This window comes from Vulpes lagopus, chromosome 15 (genome assembly GCF_018345385.1).
Source record: "Vulpes lagopus strain Blue_001 chromosome 15, ASM1834538v1, whole genome shotgun sequence".
Lineage (NCBI taxonomy): Eukaryota > Metazoa > Chordata > Mammalia > Carnivora > Canidae > Vulpes > Vulpes lagopus.
In genome coordinates this window covers 7,824,106-7,842,373 of record NC_054838.1, presented here as the reverse complement: position 1 = coordinate 7,842,373, position 18,268 = coordinate 7,824,106, and the positions used below count along the sequence as shown (strand labels likewise).

Below are 18,268 nucleotides of genomic sequence, written 5' to 3'. Positions count from 1 at the left end.
TCCAGAATCCAGGTTGTTTGCAGATGTTGGGTGGCGTTTCCCAGAGCTACATCATGCCTCATACTGCAGCAGGGGTCTTCCTCCCACTGGCAAGTTGGTTGCCTTCTTCCTCCATCTATTCCCACACACCCTGATGTTGCTTTCAGCCGTAGTCTCGATAAGACAGGGCAAAACTTGCACGAACCTGAACCAAAGCACCAGCTGGCCTCTCCCTGGTCTGGTGATGACTGTGGTTATTACCTGGGGCTGACTTGTGAAACCAGAAGAGAGACATTGGATGTCTGAATCCACCCTGGGCTTCCAGTCCTCTTCAGAAGGGGTCCCGCCATCCTGAATGCCTACATGAGTTCCTCTGACCTAATGTGCAAGGTGAGCTTGTGTCAGCACTTCGGGGTTCGGGAGTCCTATCGGAAATCCCAAGAATGATGGGGCACCAAGGTGGCTCAGTCGGTTGAGCATCTGGCTCTTTAATTTCACCTCAGGTCATGATCCCAGGGTCATGAGATCAAGCCCCATGTCAGGTTCCACACTCGGCTGGGGGTCTGTCTGCCTGAGATTCTCTCCCTCTTCCCCTTCCCCTGGTCACATGTGCTCATTCTCTCTCTCAAATAAGTAAATCTTAAAAAAAAAAAAAAAAAAAAAAAAGGAAAGAAAGAAAAATCACAAGGATGATAAGGTGTAGCAGCATCCAGAGGATTCACAGACATGCTGCCCCCAGCATACAAGAAGTGCCTGGGAGGAAGGATTCTCTAGGCAAAGCAGAAGGCTTTTCCAGGGTAGGGGCATGGAATTACGGCACCTTCACTGAGCCACCTGTGTATTGCCCGTGGTCCTCTGTACTCACATGCCTGACGCCACCCCCTTCCTCCCTTTCCCATCCCCTCCTAGCCTGGGCTTCCACAGTTACAAAATTCTGAGGTCTGCAGACCTCTAAGTCCAAGGCCATGAGTTAATTGGTACTTTAGTAGAGGCTTCAAGTTCTAACAGCTCTTACCAAGCTTTGATCTGAGTGCACACCAGGGATCAGGTGCTATGAACATGGACTGTCCCCTTAGTATTGAGGGCCAAGACTAGCTATTAGAGGATTTGAAATGTAAGTTATCATTATATTATAGTCACATTGCGGCGACACTCTCTTAGGGAAACTGAGGCCCGTCTAGCTCACAGCTCCTCCCTCCAAGCCTCAGGATTTAAGGCAGCATTTCTCACTGTCTGACCCTGACTACCTGCTGGAGAATTACTTACATATCTGTTAAAAATGCAGGCTTGGGGGGAGGGATGAATAGGGGTAACATAGGGCACTTGGGAGGCAGTAACACTATTCCGTATGATACTGTAATGCAGGAAACATGGTAATTATGCACTTGCCAAAACCTATAGAGCCATGCAACACGGAGTGGACCTGAGGTGAACCCTGGAGTTTTGTTAGTAATAGTACATCCGTTTTGGTGCCTCAGTTGTACCAAGCGGACCACACTAATACAGAGCGTCAGTAATAGGGAAAGGGGATATATGGGGACTGTGCTTTCTGTGCAAGTTCTCTGTAAACCACAAAATGCTCTTTTTTTAAAAAAAAAGTCTATTTAAAAATGCAAGGTTTCAGTCCCAGGATTGACATCCTGCATTTGTGAAGCTAAGGCCTTGGAATCTCCATTATTTTTGGTTCCCCAGGTGATTTAGGTGGATTTTAAGGTCGGAGAATTCCTGAATTATAAGTCAGTCTCCTCTCACCATCTGTTTCGTTCCAAGAAAGAGCTTAAAGGGGCTTTGTCTAGAGAACTGTGTCCTGTGTGTGAGAGTGTGTGTCATCTTTCAGTAGGTGGACAAAAAGCTTCCTGCCAATGCTAGAGATACTTGTTACAATCCCACCCTGACAGTTGAACCACACAATAAAGATAACTCAGGCCAGACCAGATTCCAGACACAGACAGGGACTGTCAGATTTCCAAAGTGTGGAGCCTTTCTTCAGAAAGATGCCCTGCCAACCCCCATTTTAAGCAAGCATAGTGAGGGATTATAGTGAAAACTTTACATATGGGTGACAAATCCACCGTTAAAATCCCCAGCTTGCTGTGGGATCGAATGTATTTTATTAGCAAATTATGGATTTTTTGCATCCTAAGTAAGCTAACCCAAAATACTCTGAAAATGCACATGAGATGTAATTTTGTCAAACTTGTGAATATTCACATTGCATTTTACAGAAGATGCAAGGATCTTGGCAGCATGTTTCTTCATCCTGCAAGAATTTTCCCACTTGATCGATCACTCCTGCTAGGAGTTTGGTGAGAGCAAGCACCAGCCCTATGCAGGGGTGAGCTCGAGTCTGTGTGCTAAAATTCAGGGTGACGTGTGCATTACAGCCATGCCGTGTGCTGCGGCTGAGTCCATTTATGGCGAGCACAAGCAAAAGTCTCGCTCTGTGAACACTTGCAGGATATGCTGAAGGGGCTGACTCAGCCAGGGTCCCCTTCTGCCCTGACTCCAAGGGACTGATCGCATGGGACCTGGCAGGGACCTTTGAGCTGGCCCCACTGGATACACGGTGTGAGATGGCATGCACGATGTAAGAAGATTTAGGAATCTCTGCTTTATTTTTTTTTAAATAGATTTTATTTATTCATGAGAGACACACAGAGAGAGAGGCAGAGGGAGAAGAGGGCTCCACGCAGGGAGCCTGACATGAGACTCGATCCCAGGTCTCCAGGATCGCGCCCTGGGCTGATGGCACTAAACTGCTGAGCCACCTGGGCTGCCCAGAATCTCTGCTTTAGCAAGAGAGTGTTCTCTAGATTGTCCTTAATGTGTAAAAGAAGAGCTTCTTCCTGCGTTAGACCTTGTGCTTGTTTTTATTGAAACACGTCACTGAAATCTTGCATACACTATAAAACCTGCACAAAACATAGGAATTAGGAGGGACACGATAAGGAATGCATACAAATAGGAGCCCTTTAGTTTTTGCTCATATGGGTCGCCTTATGTTCCTCACCGCAGGGCCCGCTGCCTGAGACCAGGGCTCCCCCTCTGTAATGTGCGTTAGAGCCACCCGAGTGTCTTCCTGAACTAGAGTCTGATTCAGGAGGTCTGGGATACCGCAGTTCTAAAAAGTTGCCGGGTGACTCTGAAGCTGCTGGTCCACGGCCCTTATTAGGAGCAGCAGGTAGGGTGAGGCATGGGTTGAGTTTTGTTGCAGGAGCCTCCACAGTGTGGACCTTCTGTTCTCTTCACGCAGCTTCGTAGCACCTAGCTTTAGGAGATAAAGACTCTGGTACCCATATTTCCTGGTGAGGCTTCAAGGGGACCCCTGGGACCCTTTGTCTCCTCCTTTGCTCAGGCCTGCCTTTTCCTGCTCCTGCCCCTGTCCCCATAGCCTGCTGAAGCTGAGTTCTTATCTGACTAGCTTAGCAACGTCTCCCTAGTGGTCCCCAGAGAGGCCTGCTCTGGTGACTAGGCTAGCCTCCTCTGGAGCCCGGCTCACTTCTGCAGCAGGCAGGACTTCCTGCCGCACCAGGATCGGAGAGTCCTCAGCAGCCAGCGTATAATACTGTCGTCCAGCCCGCCTTACAGCCAGGACTGGGTGCAATGGAAGTGAAATGCGGACGAGCCAGGGAAGGGGCCAGTGCCCATTGAGCTGCAGGTATTCCCAGTTGGTGGCTCAGGGTCATGTTCTGTGCTCTGAGCTGAGGTGGCTCGTGCTATGGCCTTGGGTAGCTGCTCCAGGCTTGAACGAAATAGGGGAAGATTGTGCTAGAGAAGAGAAGTGAACTCCCACATCCTCCTAAAAAGATCAATATACCATCTTGGTGATGTCCTGAAGAGCCCGCAGGTGTGCGGCACAGTGGGGAACGGTGCTAAAAGGTAACCCTGACTCCGCATCCAGCAGAAAGGTAGGAAACCATTCTCTGGGCCCACATCTCCCCTCTACTTGTGCTAACAGAGTCATTGGAGGAGTTCCCCAAAAGCCATGAAAGCCAAAGAAATGCTTCTTGATTACTTGCATTGTCTAGTCCAGATTGTTTATAGCCAAAGTTCTGTCGTTATAGGGAACCCTAACTGAGAAAGACATGCAAACCTTAGACTTTCTCCAGAGGCAGCTGTTGGCTTTGTTTCCTTGTGCTTAGTTTAAGATGACCCACGATAGAGAAGCTGCACCATGTACTTTGATTAGAGCTCACTTATTTGATTTTAAAATATTAAAGATAGGGGCATCTGGGTGGCTCAGTTGGTTAATCATCTGCCCTGGGCTTGGGTCATGGTCCCAGGGTCCCATGTCAGGCTCCCTGCTCCAAGGGGAGTGCGCTTCTCCCTCTCTGCCTGACACTGCGTGTGCTCTGTCTCTTCTCTTCTCTGTCAAATAAATAAAATCTTAATAAAATATTAAAGATAGGGGTTCCTGGCTAGCTTGGTCAGTAGAGCATGCAACTCTTGATCTCAGGGTTGTAAGTTTGAGCCCCACGTTAAGTGTAGAGATGACTTAAATATGTAAAAATCTTTTAAAAAAATGAAAAAATAAAATATTAAAGATACGCCATAAGGAAGGTGTTAGAGTCAACATGTCTCTGTAGTTGCCATTTGGGGTGGAGGGTGGGAGTAGGGTGGTAGTGGATAAATGAAGTAAACCACATTTGCCTCAGCTTTGGTGCCTAAAAACTTTGAGTGCCTAAAAACTTTGAGGGCAGAGTGGTTTCCGAATGTTTCTTCAGTAGAATCTTAAGTCTGCTTAAATTTTAGTACTACAGTTTTTAGAAATAGCGCTGAAAAAAATTAAGCCCACTCCCCCCCCCCCAAAAAAATCCTATTTTTGCATTGCAAATGCATTCTCCTCTCCGCTTAAGTCAAATGGAACAGCTTTTTTCTGTCCTAGAGATCGGCTTTCTTCAAAAGGGCATGGGCAGCTCTGTTAGACTGGTTTGTCCTTCTGTGACCCCGAGTGAGGTTTATTCATCTGACTTCTAGGAGGCCCTAAACTAAAGGCATCCTTTTACAGGTTTGTCCAGAAACTCAACTTACATGCTAATAAACCCCGAGAGTACACGTGGTGCTGCATTGCTGTGGAGCAGAGGGGCGCTGTGAAAGCCTGTGCTCTGGGGGTCCTGGACCCTGGTGAGATGCTCATCTGCAGGGACTTTACATCAGCCCACATCATTTTCCTTTATCCGTATGCAACAAAGTGTGTTGCATACACGCTCACATAGCTTTATTGGTATTGGCAAGGAATTGTAAATGTATGTGAATATATATTTTTTCTTTTATTCCATTTTCTTTGCAATCTTCCATTCTTTTTTTATTTTTATTTTTTTTGCAATCTTCCACTTAAATCAAAAGTGCATCCACAACACATAGGCAGGTTGACATGTCTTTTTTTTTTTTTTTTAAGATTTTATTTATTTATTCATGAGAGACACAGAGAGAGAGAGAGGCAGAGACACAGGCAAAGGGAGAAGCAGGTCCCATGCAGGGAGCCTGATGTGGGACTCGATCCCAGGACTCCAGGATCACGCCCCGGGCCGAAGGCAGGAGCCAAACCACTGAGCCACCCAGGGATCCCAATGAGCTACGCAGGGATCCCGGTTGACATGTCTTTGAAGAAAAAATAATCACCTAGGCTGGATACCCACCTCCCCCACCCCCCCACCCCGTTTTGTACTACTTTCATTTCTTACATCCGAGTATTTCTGTTGTAATTTTGTTTTGCCTTTTCATGCCATGCTCCGTTAGAAATGCACTGAGCCAGATCAGGTCAGTACATATTTCTTCCCCTTCCTGTCCACTCTCCCCTCCCCCAGTCCTTGACAGAAGGTGATTTCTTTCACGATTAGTGGAAGTCAGTCCGTGTTACTTATTCAGGTTGTGTTGAACTGTGAACTAGGGGAATGGGGGGCCGGGCCCTCCTTCCGAAGGTGATTCACAAAGCCACTTTCGCTTGTTCCACGTTGTTGTCTCGTTATGTTTCAAGAAGACATCTATTGACTAAACTTTGGATTCAAGATCTGGTGTATTTGTTCTAACAGGTTCTATTAGATTCCAAAGCGCTTTCGTAGGTAGTGTCAGTTACGTAGACTGCACCTACTTTGTCTAGAAAGTTCCTCCTAATAGGCATGTGGTGTTCACAGGTCTCTTTTGGCCTGAGGGATGGTGAGTCTACCCTGCAAGCCTGGTCATTACCCCAAAGGTCTGCGATGACGCAGACAGGATTCAGACAGGAGGAGCATTTTGAGAAGTCTGTAGAAGGGAGTACTGATGAGAAAATGCTCACCCAAACTGGAGCATTGAATGGTAGAAGTTGTGAAGAGCCCGTGTTCTCTGGGACACAGAAGCCAGAGCCTGCGAGTCGTCTGCTCAGTACCTTCATTGCTTCCTTGGCTCGAAGCCACAGGTCACGACGCACCCTGACTGAGCCCCAGTTCACATGCTGCCCGGCTCCGGTCTATTCCTGATGCTCCAGCCACAGTGACCTACTTGCCATTCTCCTAACTGAACCCGCCTCTCCATTTCTCTCTGCTTTTGTACGAGATACCCATGTGCCCAGATGGATCCTCGTCCTGTGGCTGGCAAACGCCTATGCACCCTTCAAGGGCCAGCTTACATAGCTCCTCTGTGATTCCTCCCCTGGTGTGCTCTGAGCCTATCCTACATCCATCCATAATACCACTCTCCATGTAGTAGTAGAATTATCTTTTCAATGTCAGAGTCCCCTTGTAGATTTTGAGCTTCCCCAAGGGCAGGATCTAGGTCTTTCCACCTCTGCAACCCTAAGCCTGGTACAGAGCCTGGTACCTAACAGTTGTGCAATTAAGAAGTAAGAAGGGGATGTGCGGTCACTACTCCATGATATGGGCAGTCGCTGCTATTGATAATCACGACAGCTAATAAGCTTGAAGTGCTCCTGACACACCAGGCACTGGGCTTTGTATGCGCTGGCGCCCTTAACCCACCGTAGCCCCGTGAGGTTAATCAATAGTTTCACCCATCTTGTAGCTGAGGAAATGAAACTCAAACGAATTACACACCGAAATGTGACAAAGCTGGAATTTGAACCCACCTACCTGCACTGTGATCTTGACCACAGTCTCATTTTCCTCCTCTGAAAAACAGATAATACACTTGATGAGAGCCTTGAAGATACCGTGTCATGACTTATGGGAAGCACTTAGCACAGTACTCAGCCTCCATAATCATTAGTTCTTATTAATAATGATGCACACAGGGTCCCCCAGCTGGCCAGGGGCAGAGGAGACATTTGAACCCAGGTCTCTATCGCTCGCTCTCTTATTTTTTATTTTTTATTTTTTTAGATTTTATTTATTTGACAGAGCGTGCAAGCATAAGCAGGGAGAGAGAGAGGAGGAGCGGCAGACTCTCTGCTGAGCAAGGAGCCCGATGCAGGGCTCGATCCCAGGACCCTGAGATCATGACCTGAGCTGAAGGCAGATGCTTAACCAACCAAGCCGCTCAGGCGCCCAAACCCAGGTCTCCATGACAAGAGAGCCCTATTGCTTGTTCCTATGTTCCTGGGCCAGCCCAGGGAGCCCCAGCCTAGAAAAGGAAACGTTTTCCACACACCTTACGTATTAGCCCAGGCTCCATCCGGGGGCCTCAAGGAAGGCCGTGGAAGCTGGAGGCAGAGCCCCTGCACCCATCACTGCAGAACTCGAGAGGATAATGTAGAAATTGTTGATTTGCTTGTTGGCTTAGTCAGGACCCCAGGAGGCAAACATTAGGATATGACCAGCACATCATTAGGCTCCAGCATCAATTATTTATTTCCCCAAGGAGAAGGAACCTTACAGTGTTGGTGCTGGAAGATCCAGTCCCTGGATCTGTTGCTTCCTCTCCTTGTGACCTCAGGCAAGTCCTTTCATCTCTACCCAGTGTGAGCCTTGCTAAAGCTCCCAAAGATGGCAGGCGGCCATCACTTCCTCACCTCCACCCCTGCCGTCCTGAGCACAAGCCTTCTAATCACTGCTGGACAAGGGCCAGCGACTCAGGTGGACACACCAGTGACTGTTTCACCTGTAATGATGCTTTTGTAAGGGATTGACTTGATGAAGGCAGTCTGTGTTAATGTGGTCAGTAGCCCGTTCCTACGCAAATGTGGGTCAAACCAAAATTCTGTTTTTCATTGAGCGTAGAAGCTTATTTAAAAATATATAGGGAGCTTTTTGTAAATGAGACTATTGGAATCAGTGGGTAATAATTTAGAAATAAATATTTTATTTATTTTTTTAAAGATTTTTATTTATTTATTCATGAGACACACACACACACACAGAGAGAGAGAGAGAGAGAGAGAGAGAGAGAGGGGAACAGACACAGGCAGACAGAGAAGCAGGTTCCATGCAGGGAGCCTGGGGTGGGACTCGATCCCGGGACTCCAGGATCGCGCCCTGGGCTGAAGACGGCACTAAACTGCTGAGCCACCTGGGCTGCTCATAGAAATAAATATTTTAAATTAGATCCTTGAGGGGGATCCCTGGGTGGCCCAGCGGTTTAGCGCCTGCCTTTGGCCCAGGGCGCGATCCTGGAGTCCCGGGATCGAGTCCCACATTGGGCTCCCTACATGGAGCCTGCTTCTCCCTCCTCCTATGTTTCTGCCTCTCTCTCTCTCTCTCTCTCTGTCTCTCATGAATGAATAAATTAAAAAAATCTTTTTAAATAAATAAATTAGATCCTTGAGTGTGAGCCTGCTGTAGTGACAACTATCTCCAATGCTATGCTGTCTCCTAGTGAGAGGACATAAAACAATTAATTTTTAAGAATATTATTTTTAAAATATGTGATTGGATATGTGTTTTTACAAGTGTCTGGGAAAAGATGTACATTCCCCATTTCCTCACCATTTTTACCCACTCCCCACCCCCCACCCACGCCCCAGCTGCTCTCACACACAGTGAATGAAATAATTGAAATGAAGCTTGATCACGGTCAGATTAGCAGCATTCAGCTACCTGGCTCTTCAGTTCTCTGTGCATTTGGGAGGGCAGAGGATTTGATTTATCCTTGCCTTTTCCCTCCTCTTTGCCCTAAACAAAATCAGAATTCCCTGCAGCAGTTGGCAGGCCAGGGTGACGCATCCAGTCCCATCTCTCCAGCGCCTTCCCACCGCTGTTGGTTTTCATTTTTGACAAAACCACATTGTGCTGGGATATTACAGGGTTGGAGGCTGCGGCACGTCTGGGCATTCGTCTGTGGAATACTCTCTAGGCCCTGCCCTGCGCCTCCACAGAAAGCGAAGGCTGTGTGCATGTGGGCCTCGTCTACACGCCTGGGTGCGTGTAATTGCCTAACTGTGTGTGTTGTTTCACTAGCAATAAAAATCCAGCAGGGAAATGAATGCTAAAATGAATTTGTTTGTCCTTTGACAAGATCCCTGCAGTTGAAAAGTTTTAGTTTATATGGCTGGATGGGCTTTGCTGAAATCAAAATTAACTGCCTTACTTAATGGTGCAACAGACTGTGTTTTGAAGAGCTTCCCCTGAATTCTCCTTGAAAGGACATTTGAAATAGAAAGTCTTAGCCTCTGGCAAAGTCACTACATCTTGATGTAAATGGGTTTTTTCTCCTTGTGCTGGCGTAGGATGTGTACAGGGTGCCTACCACTGGACCCTGGGTCACCTTGAATGGGTGGGTGGTTGGATGGACAGATGGATGGGTAAACCAGCAGATGAACAGTTTAATTTGCCTTTCCATATATCTTAGGTTCATGTTTGGTGACATTTAAGAGGAAGGAAAAGCTGGGTGGGGCGCCTGGCTGGCTGAGTCACTGGAGCATGTAACTCTTAATCTTGGGGTCATGAGTGTGAGCCCCATGTTTGGGGTAGAGATTACTAAAAAAAAAAAAAAAACAAACAAAAACAAAAAACAAAAAAACCCCAAAAACCAAATGTTCAAAAGAAAAAAAGAATTGCTTTATTTTTGGGGGGGAAAAAAAAAGAGGAAGTGGCACCTGGATGGCTCATTTGGTGGAGCATGCGACTCTTTATCTTGGGTCATGAGTTCGACCCTCACATTGGGTGTAGATATTATTTTAAAAAATCAAATCTTAAAAAATCAAATAATATAAAAAGCAGAAAGCAAACCTGTAATTGGTGTCCTCCTGAAAAGATTTTGCTAAATCTCCTCCTATGGCTGTGTCTTTGGTCTTCATTCAAAAAAAACAATTTGTGGTAAGCACCTAATATGTGTTAGGCACATGGGATATAGTAAAAATAGTGCCTGCCTTCAAGGAATTTACTGTCTAGTGTAGGAAATAAGTACTAAAAGGTAATTATACAAATAATTATTTAACTATAAGCTGTAATCTCTATGTTTTTTGTTTTGTTGAGATGCGATTCACAAAATCCACCCTTTAAAAAAGTGTATAATGGTGCAGCCCTGGTGGCTCAGCAGTTTAGCGTCTGCCTTCTGCCCAGGGCGTAATCCTCGAGACCCCAGATGGAATCCCATGTTGTGCTCCCTGCAAGGAGCCTGCTTTTCCCTCTGCCTGTGTCTCTGCCTCTCTCTGTGTGTCTCTCATGAGTAAATAAATAAAATATTTAAAATAAAATAAAAAAATAAAAGTGTATAATGGAATGGTTTTTCGTATTTTCACAGAATTTTTGTTTTTTCAGATGACACAGTAGAGTGAACAATTCAGTCTAATCTGTTGTCATTTTGTTGGCACAACCACAAACAACTGCCTTGACAACTCAAACTTTACATTACATTGGCATTGCATTGTCTGTGATCATCAGTGTCATAAAGCAGGGATGGGGGGGAGGAGGTCAGAGAAGTTCCACTTAGCCCTGGTGTCCTGGAAGCTGCCCTAAGGGAGAATTCTTTTGACTCTTATGGAAGCTTCTTACCCCAGGATGCTCCAGTGAGAACTTTTTTCTCTGCCCCTAACTAAAACTTACTGGTGGTGGGCAACCTCCACAGCATCCTGTCATTCCACTTTTCTAAGAATATATCCGCAAAAGATCCCAAACTAGAAGTAGAAGAAAGTCAAGAGCTGACAACCCTTAGGATTTACCTCATGCCTCATATATTCTAAAGCTAAAAGACCAAATGCAGTGAAACATTCTGTGATGTAGCTCAGTTCACCATTTCAGGAAAATCACCACTTGATGGTCTTAATACATGTCATTTCACTTGAAATGTAAGACACCTACATTTTCACACGGCTTACAGGTCTATCTGATGGGGCCCATGGAGGAATTAAAGGGATCTGGGTTTAGTTTCTTGCTCTGCCCGGGTTTTGTTTTGCCTTCCTGTTCTCCTATGAAGATGGGGGTGATGGCACAAGCAGTATCCCTTATGGGATGTTGTGAAGGAGGCAGGGTAGATGAAGTAAAGCTGCTTTGTACCCGCGCTGCCTCCTCCTGGTGGCTAAGCTCTCAGGACCTGGTCTGGGTAGCAGATGGCTATCTATACAGAAGAAATCCCGGGGAACCCCCTCCTCTGATAGTACTGACTCCATCATAAGATAGTTTTGTGGACTCACCAAGAAATCTGGAAGGCTTAATTAGTATGAGTGTTGTTTGGAGAGTTTTGTGACAACACTCTTAAGACATCGATATCAAAGGTGAAATTCACCTTTGTAGATGCCTCAAGATGACGACAACCCCAATAATGTCTTCCATGTATATGGTGTTACACGAATTGCAGAGCACTTTCTTATGCCTTATCTGGCTAATTCTCATGTCTGCCTTGGGATGTAGGAAGGCTGTGATATTCCCATAGTTCAGATGAGAGTCCCAGAGAAGCAACTTGCCCATGACGACAAAGGTGGCTCATCTGTCCTCTGTCTTTTCTTTCCATCTCTTTCAAAAGCTTGCCTACTTTCTCCACTGCACCGTACTGTAATTTTTTTTCCATATGATTTGCTAATGATTATCAGTTCTGTTCACATTACTTAGGTGAAACACCTGCTTGTATAATTGCCAAATTAAAAAAGAGGTCATGAATACATCTGACAGTTAATTTTATTCACTAGTTCCCTTCTGCTTCATAGGTTCCTATGAGTTTGGGTTAATTAAGTCAAGCTCTATTTTTGCTAGCAAGTGGGTGATCCTTTGAGTTGCATCAACAGCTGAGTTATTCCCGGGCTGTGATCAGTGACAGAGCATCGAGAAAGCTTCAGTTCCTACCCCCTTTGAGCACAGGATGGCCATGCAGCGATTCTGGATGTGAACAAGACTGTGCGCGAATTTCCCTTGACCATATCTCTGCATCATCCTCTGCTTCTGTTAAAGGTACATGACCGATGGTGGACTTGGCCTCTACACTCGTCGCCTGAACCGGCTCCCTGATGGGATGGCTGTGGTGCGGGAGACCCTGCAAAGAAATACCTCCCTGGGCCTTGGAGATGCCGACAGGTGAGTTTGCTCCACTTGGGACTGACCAGGTGCAGAGATCATTCCAGAGTGTCCTGAGAAGCAAGGGTGTGCTACTGAGAGCAGACAGGCACCTGCCGTGCCCCATGAAGGGGTTGGGAGCCTTTGAAAGCATTCCTGGGGTGAGGAGCTGGTGCAGCAGGTAGGGAGAGCACTGCTGAAGTCTTCTCAGGTCCTGCTTCTGGTTAAGGTGCTTCTCACAGGAAGAATAGAGGGAGCTCAGGCTCAGGTGGTTTGGGTTGTTTTGACTGTTGCTATTGCATCTTTGTCGGTTTCTCAGGCCCCAGGGACCTGCTTTACTCCCTGTTAGCCAGCTTTCTAGGTACTGTACCTTGGCACAGAGTCCCTGGTGACACACAGAAGGCCTGTGTGCAGGAAGGAGCACTCCTGGCCTTGGCTGAGCTGCTTCACTGTGAGTCTCCTGTGGCCTGGGAATAGGCAGCAAAGGTCAAGGGTGTAGTATATGCACCACATGCCAAGGAGCTCACACTATGGCCCTTGACTGGTCTTGGCTGCAGCCACCATCAGACAAGAAAAGAGCTTCGGAAGACTATTTGGTAATCCTTACGCTGACACACACAGATTCTATGGCTTTGAGCAATCTATCAAAGAAAGGGTTTGGACTAGATGATCTCCAGGATCCCTTCCAGCTCTGACATGCTGTATTTCTAGATTTCGATACCCTTTAATGACCTGATCACAAAGGATTTTTACTGGCTTACTTGACCTCTTTCCCCATGTGTGTTGATGAGACAAAACGTGGAATTTAGATGCAGGTGCTTGAAGTCGCCATACATTTTGGGGTGTTCATCCTTATATACCAGAAACGCACACACTTGTAGCACAAACCCAGCTTCTTCCTGGCCTCTTAACTGGATATACTTTTTACTAAGAGCTAAGTGATGCCTGCGGTTCTGTGGCTTAAGAGAAATAGGGCAGCACACTAAGGAGAAAGACGCTGAAGTCACCCCCAGGAATGGGATTTGCTCAAGAGGATCCTTCTGTCCAGGAAGGCTGAGAAGCCTGGGCTGGTGTAGAGAACACTGAATCAGTTGTCAGGAACTTGGGATCTGGCCCAGGCTCTGCCACTAACTTGAATATGCCCTTCTGAGAGTCTCCCAGTGTCCAGGGTGGTGATTTATGCCAGGGATGACAAAGGCTCTTCACCACAGTGCCAACTCAGGTCAGCTTTCTTCCTGTAATTAATTTGTTTAAAAGTATTGGTTTGGAAATTCCATAGAAAGGTGAACCCTTTGAGAACTGCTCTTTCTTTTTTTAAATACTGCTCTTCTTTTTTTCTTTTTAACTTGTTTTTAATTTTTTTGTTTTTAAAGAGGGAGGACGGGGAGGGTTAGAGGGAGAGGGAGAGAGAGAATCTCAGGCAGGCTCCACGCCCAGTATGGAGCCTGACACGGGGCTCAACTTCACAACCCTGAGATCATGACCTGAGAGACAGACACTTGGCCAACTGAGCCACCCAGGTGCCCTAGAGAACTGTTCTTCTGAAGGCTAAAACGCTCCATAACTAAACTCTTTAAAGGACATATTATCAGGGAGAAAATCTGTTGTTGTAACACCCCCACTGGAGATTTCACAATTTGCCTAGTTATTTTGCTTATTTGTAGTCTCCTGTAAACATGTAGCTGGTTAGTAAATCTATTAGCATGAAATTCAGGATTTACAAGGTACAATTTCCCTTGTAGCAAAAGAAGAATGTGCACTAGGCAGTTTAATTTAATGCTTCATTGCAGGGTTAATGAAATTATTATAGATCACAGCTGAGCTTGTTCCTGCTTTGGGAAATGGAGGATTGGGGTGGGATCTGGAAAGATAGAGAGTGTATGGTATCCTGTCCAGCTCAGCCTCTTTGATGGGACCAACTGGATAACACAGTGTCTTCTGGTTCTCCCCAGACTGGAATGCTCAGATGTGATCATTTAAGACTGAAAGGATAACTGACCAGCTTTTAGAGATAGAATTCAGGTGGCTTTTTTTTTTTTTTAAGTGGGATCTAATAATGCTTACAAATCTCCTATTTCATGTAAGTTTTGACCTGTAGGCAGTGAGATATTTTTACGTTATTCTAGAATATGTGAAATTTCATTCATCTTTAAAGTTACTGTAAATAGACCGTAGAATTGCTTCATCTTTGGCTAAGTTGAAGTAGTAGCACATTTGTTGCTCTAAATTCTTCAGGTAAATCTCTTCCAAAAACTATATTCTAGATGAGTGTTTCCCAAAGCGGGAGGCTAACTAACATCAGCGGTATGGGAAATAATTTTAGATAGTAGATAGGGAAGTATTTCTTTTACGTTTTAACTGTGTTATTAAAAAAATTTATAACTAGTACATCAAACCCAAGATTTTGCAAGTACTGTTTAGGGTAAAGATGAGTGTCGGCATTAGACAATTTAACGTGAAATATCAAGGAATAATATCACAGATGGTGTGCAGGTTATGTTTGTTTTCTTTAAAAAAAGAAAAAAAAAGCAGATGCCTGCAGTCAAAGTAATTGTATTCTTATCCCTATAATGAGAAATATGTTATTTAAGTTACTTAAATTAGACAAGTGAAAGAATATGGACCAAAAAAAAAAAAAATACACCACCTTTCCAGAATTCTTCCCTTTTAACCTGAAAAAAGAAGGTCCCAGAGCTGAGATATTTCTAGGAAACTCTTTATAAAAAGACAGCCCAGTCTTGAAGGGCCCAGGAAGCAGAAGCAGACTACATGACTTCTACGAAGGGAAGAGGAAAAATACTGAGGGACGAGGCCTGGTTAGACGGCAGCCGAGAGGAGAGGCATGTAAGGAGGGCCCCTGGCCTCACGGCGCCCGCAGGAGAAGCATCCAGAGCACAGCAGAGCAGCTCGGAGCGGGCCGGGCAGGCCGCTGACCTCCCAGACACCCCGTGGCTGTTTGCAACAGGATGTGGCTGGGGTATCTTCAAGGCTATTAAAAGTAACTGATTAGGAATATGTACCTTCGGAGCCTGGGAGATAGGGACCGTGTCTGTTTGGGAGTCTTGTGTGTCACCAGCCGGGGTCGGAGGAGTCAGAAAGGATGATAGTGAGTCCACGATGCCAAGTCTGCCCTTGAGCTCCCGTCGCTCTGCGGGGTTGCCACCCCTGGGACTTCAGCTTTTCCTGATAGTCATCAGTGGCCACTTCAGCAAACTAGAGCCCGCCGGCCGAGGGGGCAGGATCAAAGGGGACACACGGAGGTGGCTTGTTCCAAGTCACGGGCCCCTGATAACCGGCAAATAAAGAAGAGTTGGATGGAGGTCCCTGAGCTGGAAGCCTGGGGAGAAGAAGAAATAGGACCCGGGGAGCCAGGGCAGTGGCCTCGCAGACCATCAGATGGTTTGTGCAGCTCCCGCCAGCTCCTGCGTGCTGTCCCCTCGGAACCCATCAAAAGTTCTTGAACTCCCGAGAGCTGAGTGCTTTCAGAGCTTCAAGCTCAGCCCTGGCAGTTTCCATTCCCAAGAACCGTTCGGCGTCCCTCCGAAGCATCGCTGTGCCGCTCGGGCCCTTGCTGGCCTCCCCACCAGGCCGTGCTTCTAAGTGGTGTCCCCACTCGTGCCAGTGTCCCTGAGGGCGCGAGGACAGAAATCAGGCTCCTTGTGCACCTTTAGGTCGGCAGGAGGGCTTCAGAATGACTTGGTAATTTTCTTCTAAACCATTAGAATATTTATAGGGCCCCACTGGCCCTTATTAACTGAAGCAGTAATAAAAAATAGCACAACACGAATGCTGGACCATAAAATGTCAACCTGAGACTTGAACAAAATGACAGTTGCCCTCTGATGTCATGCCAAGAAACCAAGCAGGAAAAAGCAACTGTTTCTGTTCCTTCTGGTTGCAGGGTTTTCATTGCCCTCCAAACTCTGATTGTTTTAGGTATCGAGATTGCACTTTCAATTAGGATTCGGAGTCACTGCACAAACCTCGCCGTTTGCCGCTGGGGCCGTGACCTCGGTGCTCGGAGCTGCCCCAGTTTCAGCTTGAATTGAGAGTCCCACAGTGTGAGGATGTAACTATGCAACCTGGTATTTCACCAGCCTGCCAAGCCCAGTCCTCCTCCTCACCGGGAACGTCACAAGCTCCCTGCAAGAGCCCCGGGCACCGCTGGGCTCTGTGATTTGTGTGCAACAAGGCAGCCTCCTGGCACCAAGCAGTGTATTCACAGATTCAGGCCTGACTTGCAGAGAGGAGTTGAATCCAGCCAGGGGTCCCCGGACAGCAGATGAAATTGGTGGGAGCCCTTACCAGGTGGTGGTAGGTCCCCAACCCAGGTGTTTCTTAGACAAAGCCCCTGCTTTGTGCAGATGACAGGAAGCAGAAATGGCAAAGACTCCCTTGCCCTCCCTTCCAAGCCCATGGAAGGCAGGGTGATGGCCTCACAGTGCCCACAGCGTAATCCCCAGAGCCTATGGATATGTTATACCACGTGGCCAGGAGGAATTATGGTTGCTTATCAGCCGATGTTTGGATAGATTAGCCTGGATTATCTTGGTGGGCCCAGTGTGATCACAAGGTCCTTAAAAGTAAAAGAGGCGGGTGGGGGAGGAAGCAGAGCCATGAGCTGTAAGAAGGACTCCACTTGCCAGTTGCTGGCTCTGGAGACAGGTAGGGGCCCCAGCCAAAGGGTGCACATGGCCTCTCTAAAGGGGAAAAGGAAAAAAATAATAATAAAATAAAAAATAAAGGGGGAAAAGGCAGGTGAACAGACTTTTTAGAGCCACCAAAGTGAGCACAGTCCTGCCGACACCTGTGCTCGCAGTCCATGAGTCTCAGCTCGGATTTCTTTCTTTTTTTTCTTTCTTTCTCTCTCTCTTTTTTTTTTTTTTTTTTTTTTTTAAGATTTTATACAGAGAAAGGCAGAGACGTAGGTAGAGGGAGAAGCAGGCTCCCTGCGGGGAACCCAGTGGGGAACTCGATCCCAGGACCCCGGGATCACGCCCTGAGCCAAAGGCATATGCTCAACCACTGAGCCACCCAGGCGCCCCTCAGCTTGGATTTCTGCCCCTCAGAACTGATAGTGCATTTTTATTGTTTCTGCTACCACATTTATAGTAATTTGTTACAGCAGCAATAGGAAACTACTACAGACCAGAAAATAATAAAAACAGAAATAGTCACCATTTCCTGATGGATCCCTGTCTGCCAGGAACTGTGCCAAGCACCTTACAAATATAATGTTTCCTCCTAACCCTGACTGTTTGAGACGAGGTATCCTGATTTCATAGGCTTGAAGCAGTGGTGCTCTGGAAGGGTCTGGTCAGTAGACATGCTGAAGGTCACATACATACCTGGCAGGTGTCCACCTGGAATTGACCCAGGCCCACCAGGCCCTCCCAGATGTTCTAACCACTTCACACAACTGCCTCTTTAGGGAGTCCTCAGGACAGAGGCTTTTCTATCCCTGGCTCTGGGCCCTTATCCTGGTGTCATCTTTTTATTTTATTTTATTTTTTTTTTATTTTTATTTTTTTTTTAAAGATTTTTTATTTATTTATTCATGAGAGCGGGGGGAGAGAGAGAGAGAGAGAGAGAGGAGAGAGAGACTGAGAGGCAGAGACACAGGCAGAGGGAGAAGCAGGCTCTGTGCAAGGAGCTCAATCCTAGGTCTCCAGGATCACGCCCTGGGCTGTAGGGGGCGCTAAACCACTGAGCCACCCGGGCAGAGGGAGAAGCAGGCTCCATGCATCGGGAGCCCGATGTGGGATTCGATCCCAAGTCTTCAGGATCGCGCCCTGAGCCAAAGGCAGGTGCCAAACCGCTGCGCCACCCAGGGATCCCGGTGTCATCTTTTTAAATGAGCCTCTAGTCACTAAAAATGCAAGCACATGGGATGCCTGGGTGGCTCAGTCAGTTGAGTGTCCCACTCTTGATTT

General features: G+C 46.7%; 1 protein-coding gene across 11 annotated transcripts in view; it reads left to right on the top strand.

The window, feature by feature from the left end:
• The window catches only part of NAV2 (neuron navigator 2), a 396,930-nt gene that overhangs the window by 254,403 nt on the left and 124,259 nt on the right, over positions 1–18,268 (top strand). For all 11 annotated transcript variants that reach the window (XM_041729744.1, XM_041729743.1, XM_041729751.1 and 8 more), the window contains one exon: positions 12,234–12,356. In XM_041729744.1, the coding sequence (XP_041585678.1) occupies positions 12,234–12,356 (123 nt within the window). The remainder of the gene's footprint in view (positions 1–12,233; positions 12,357–18,268) is intronic.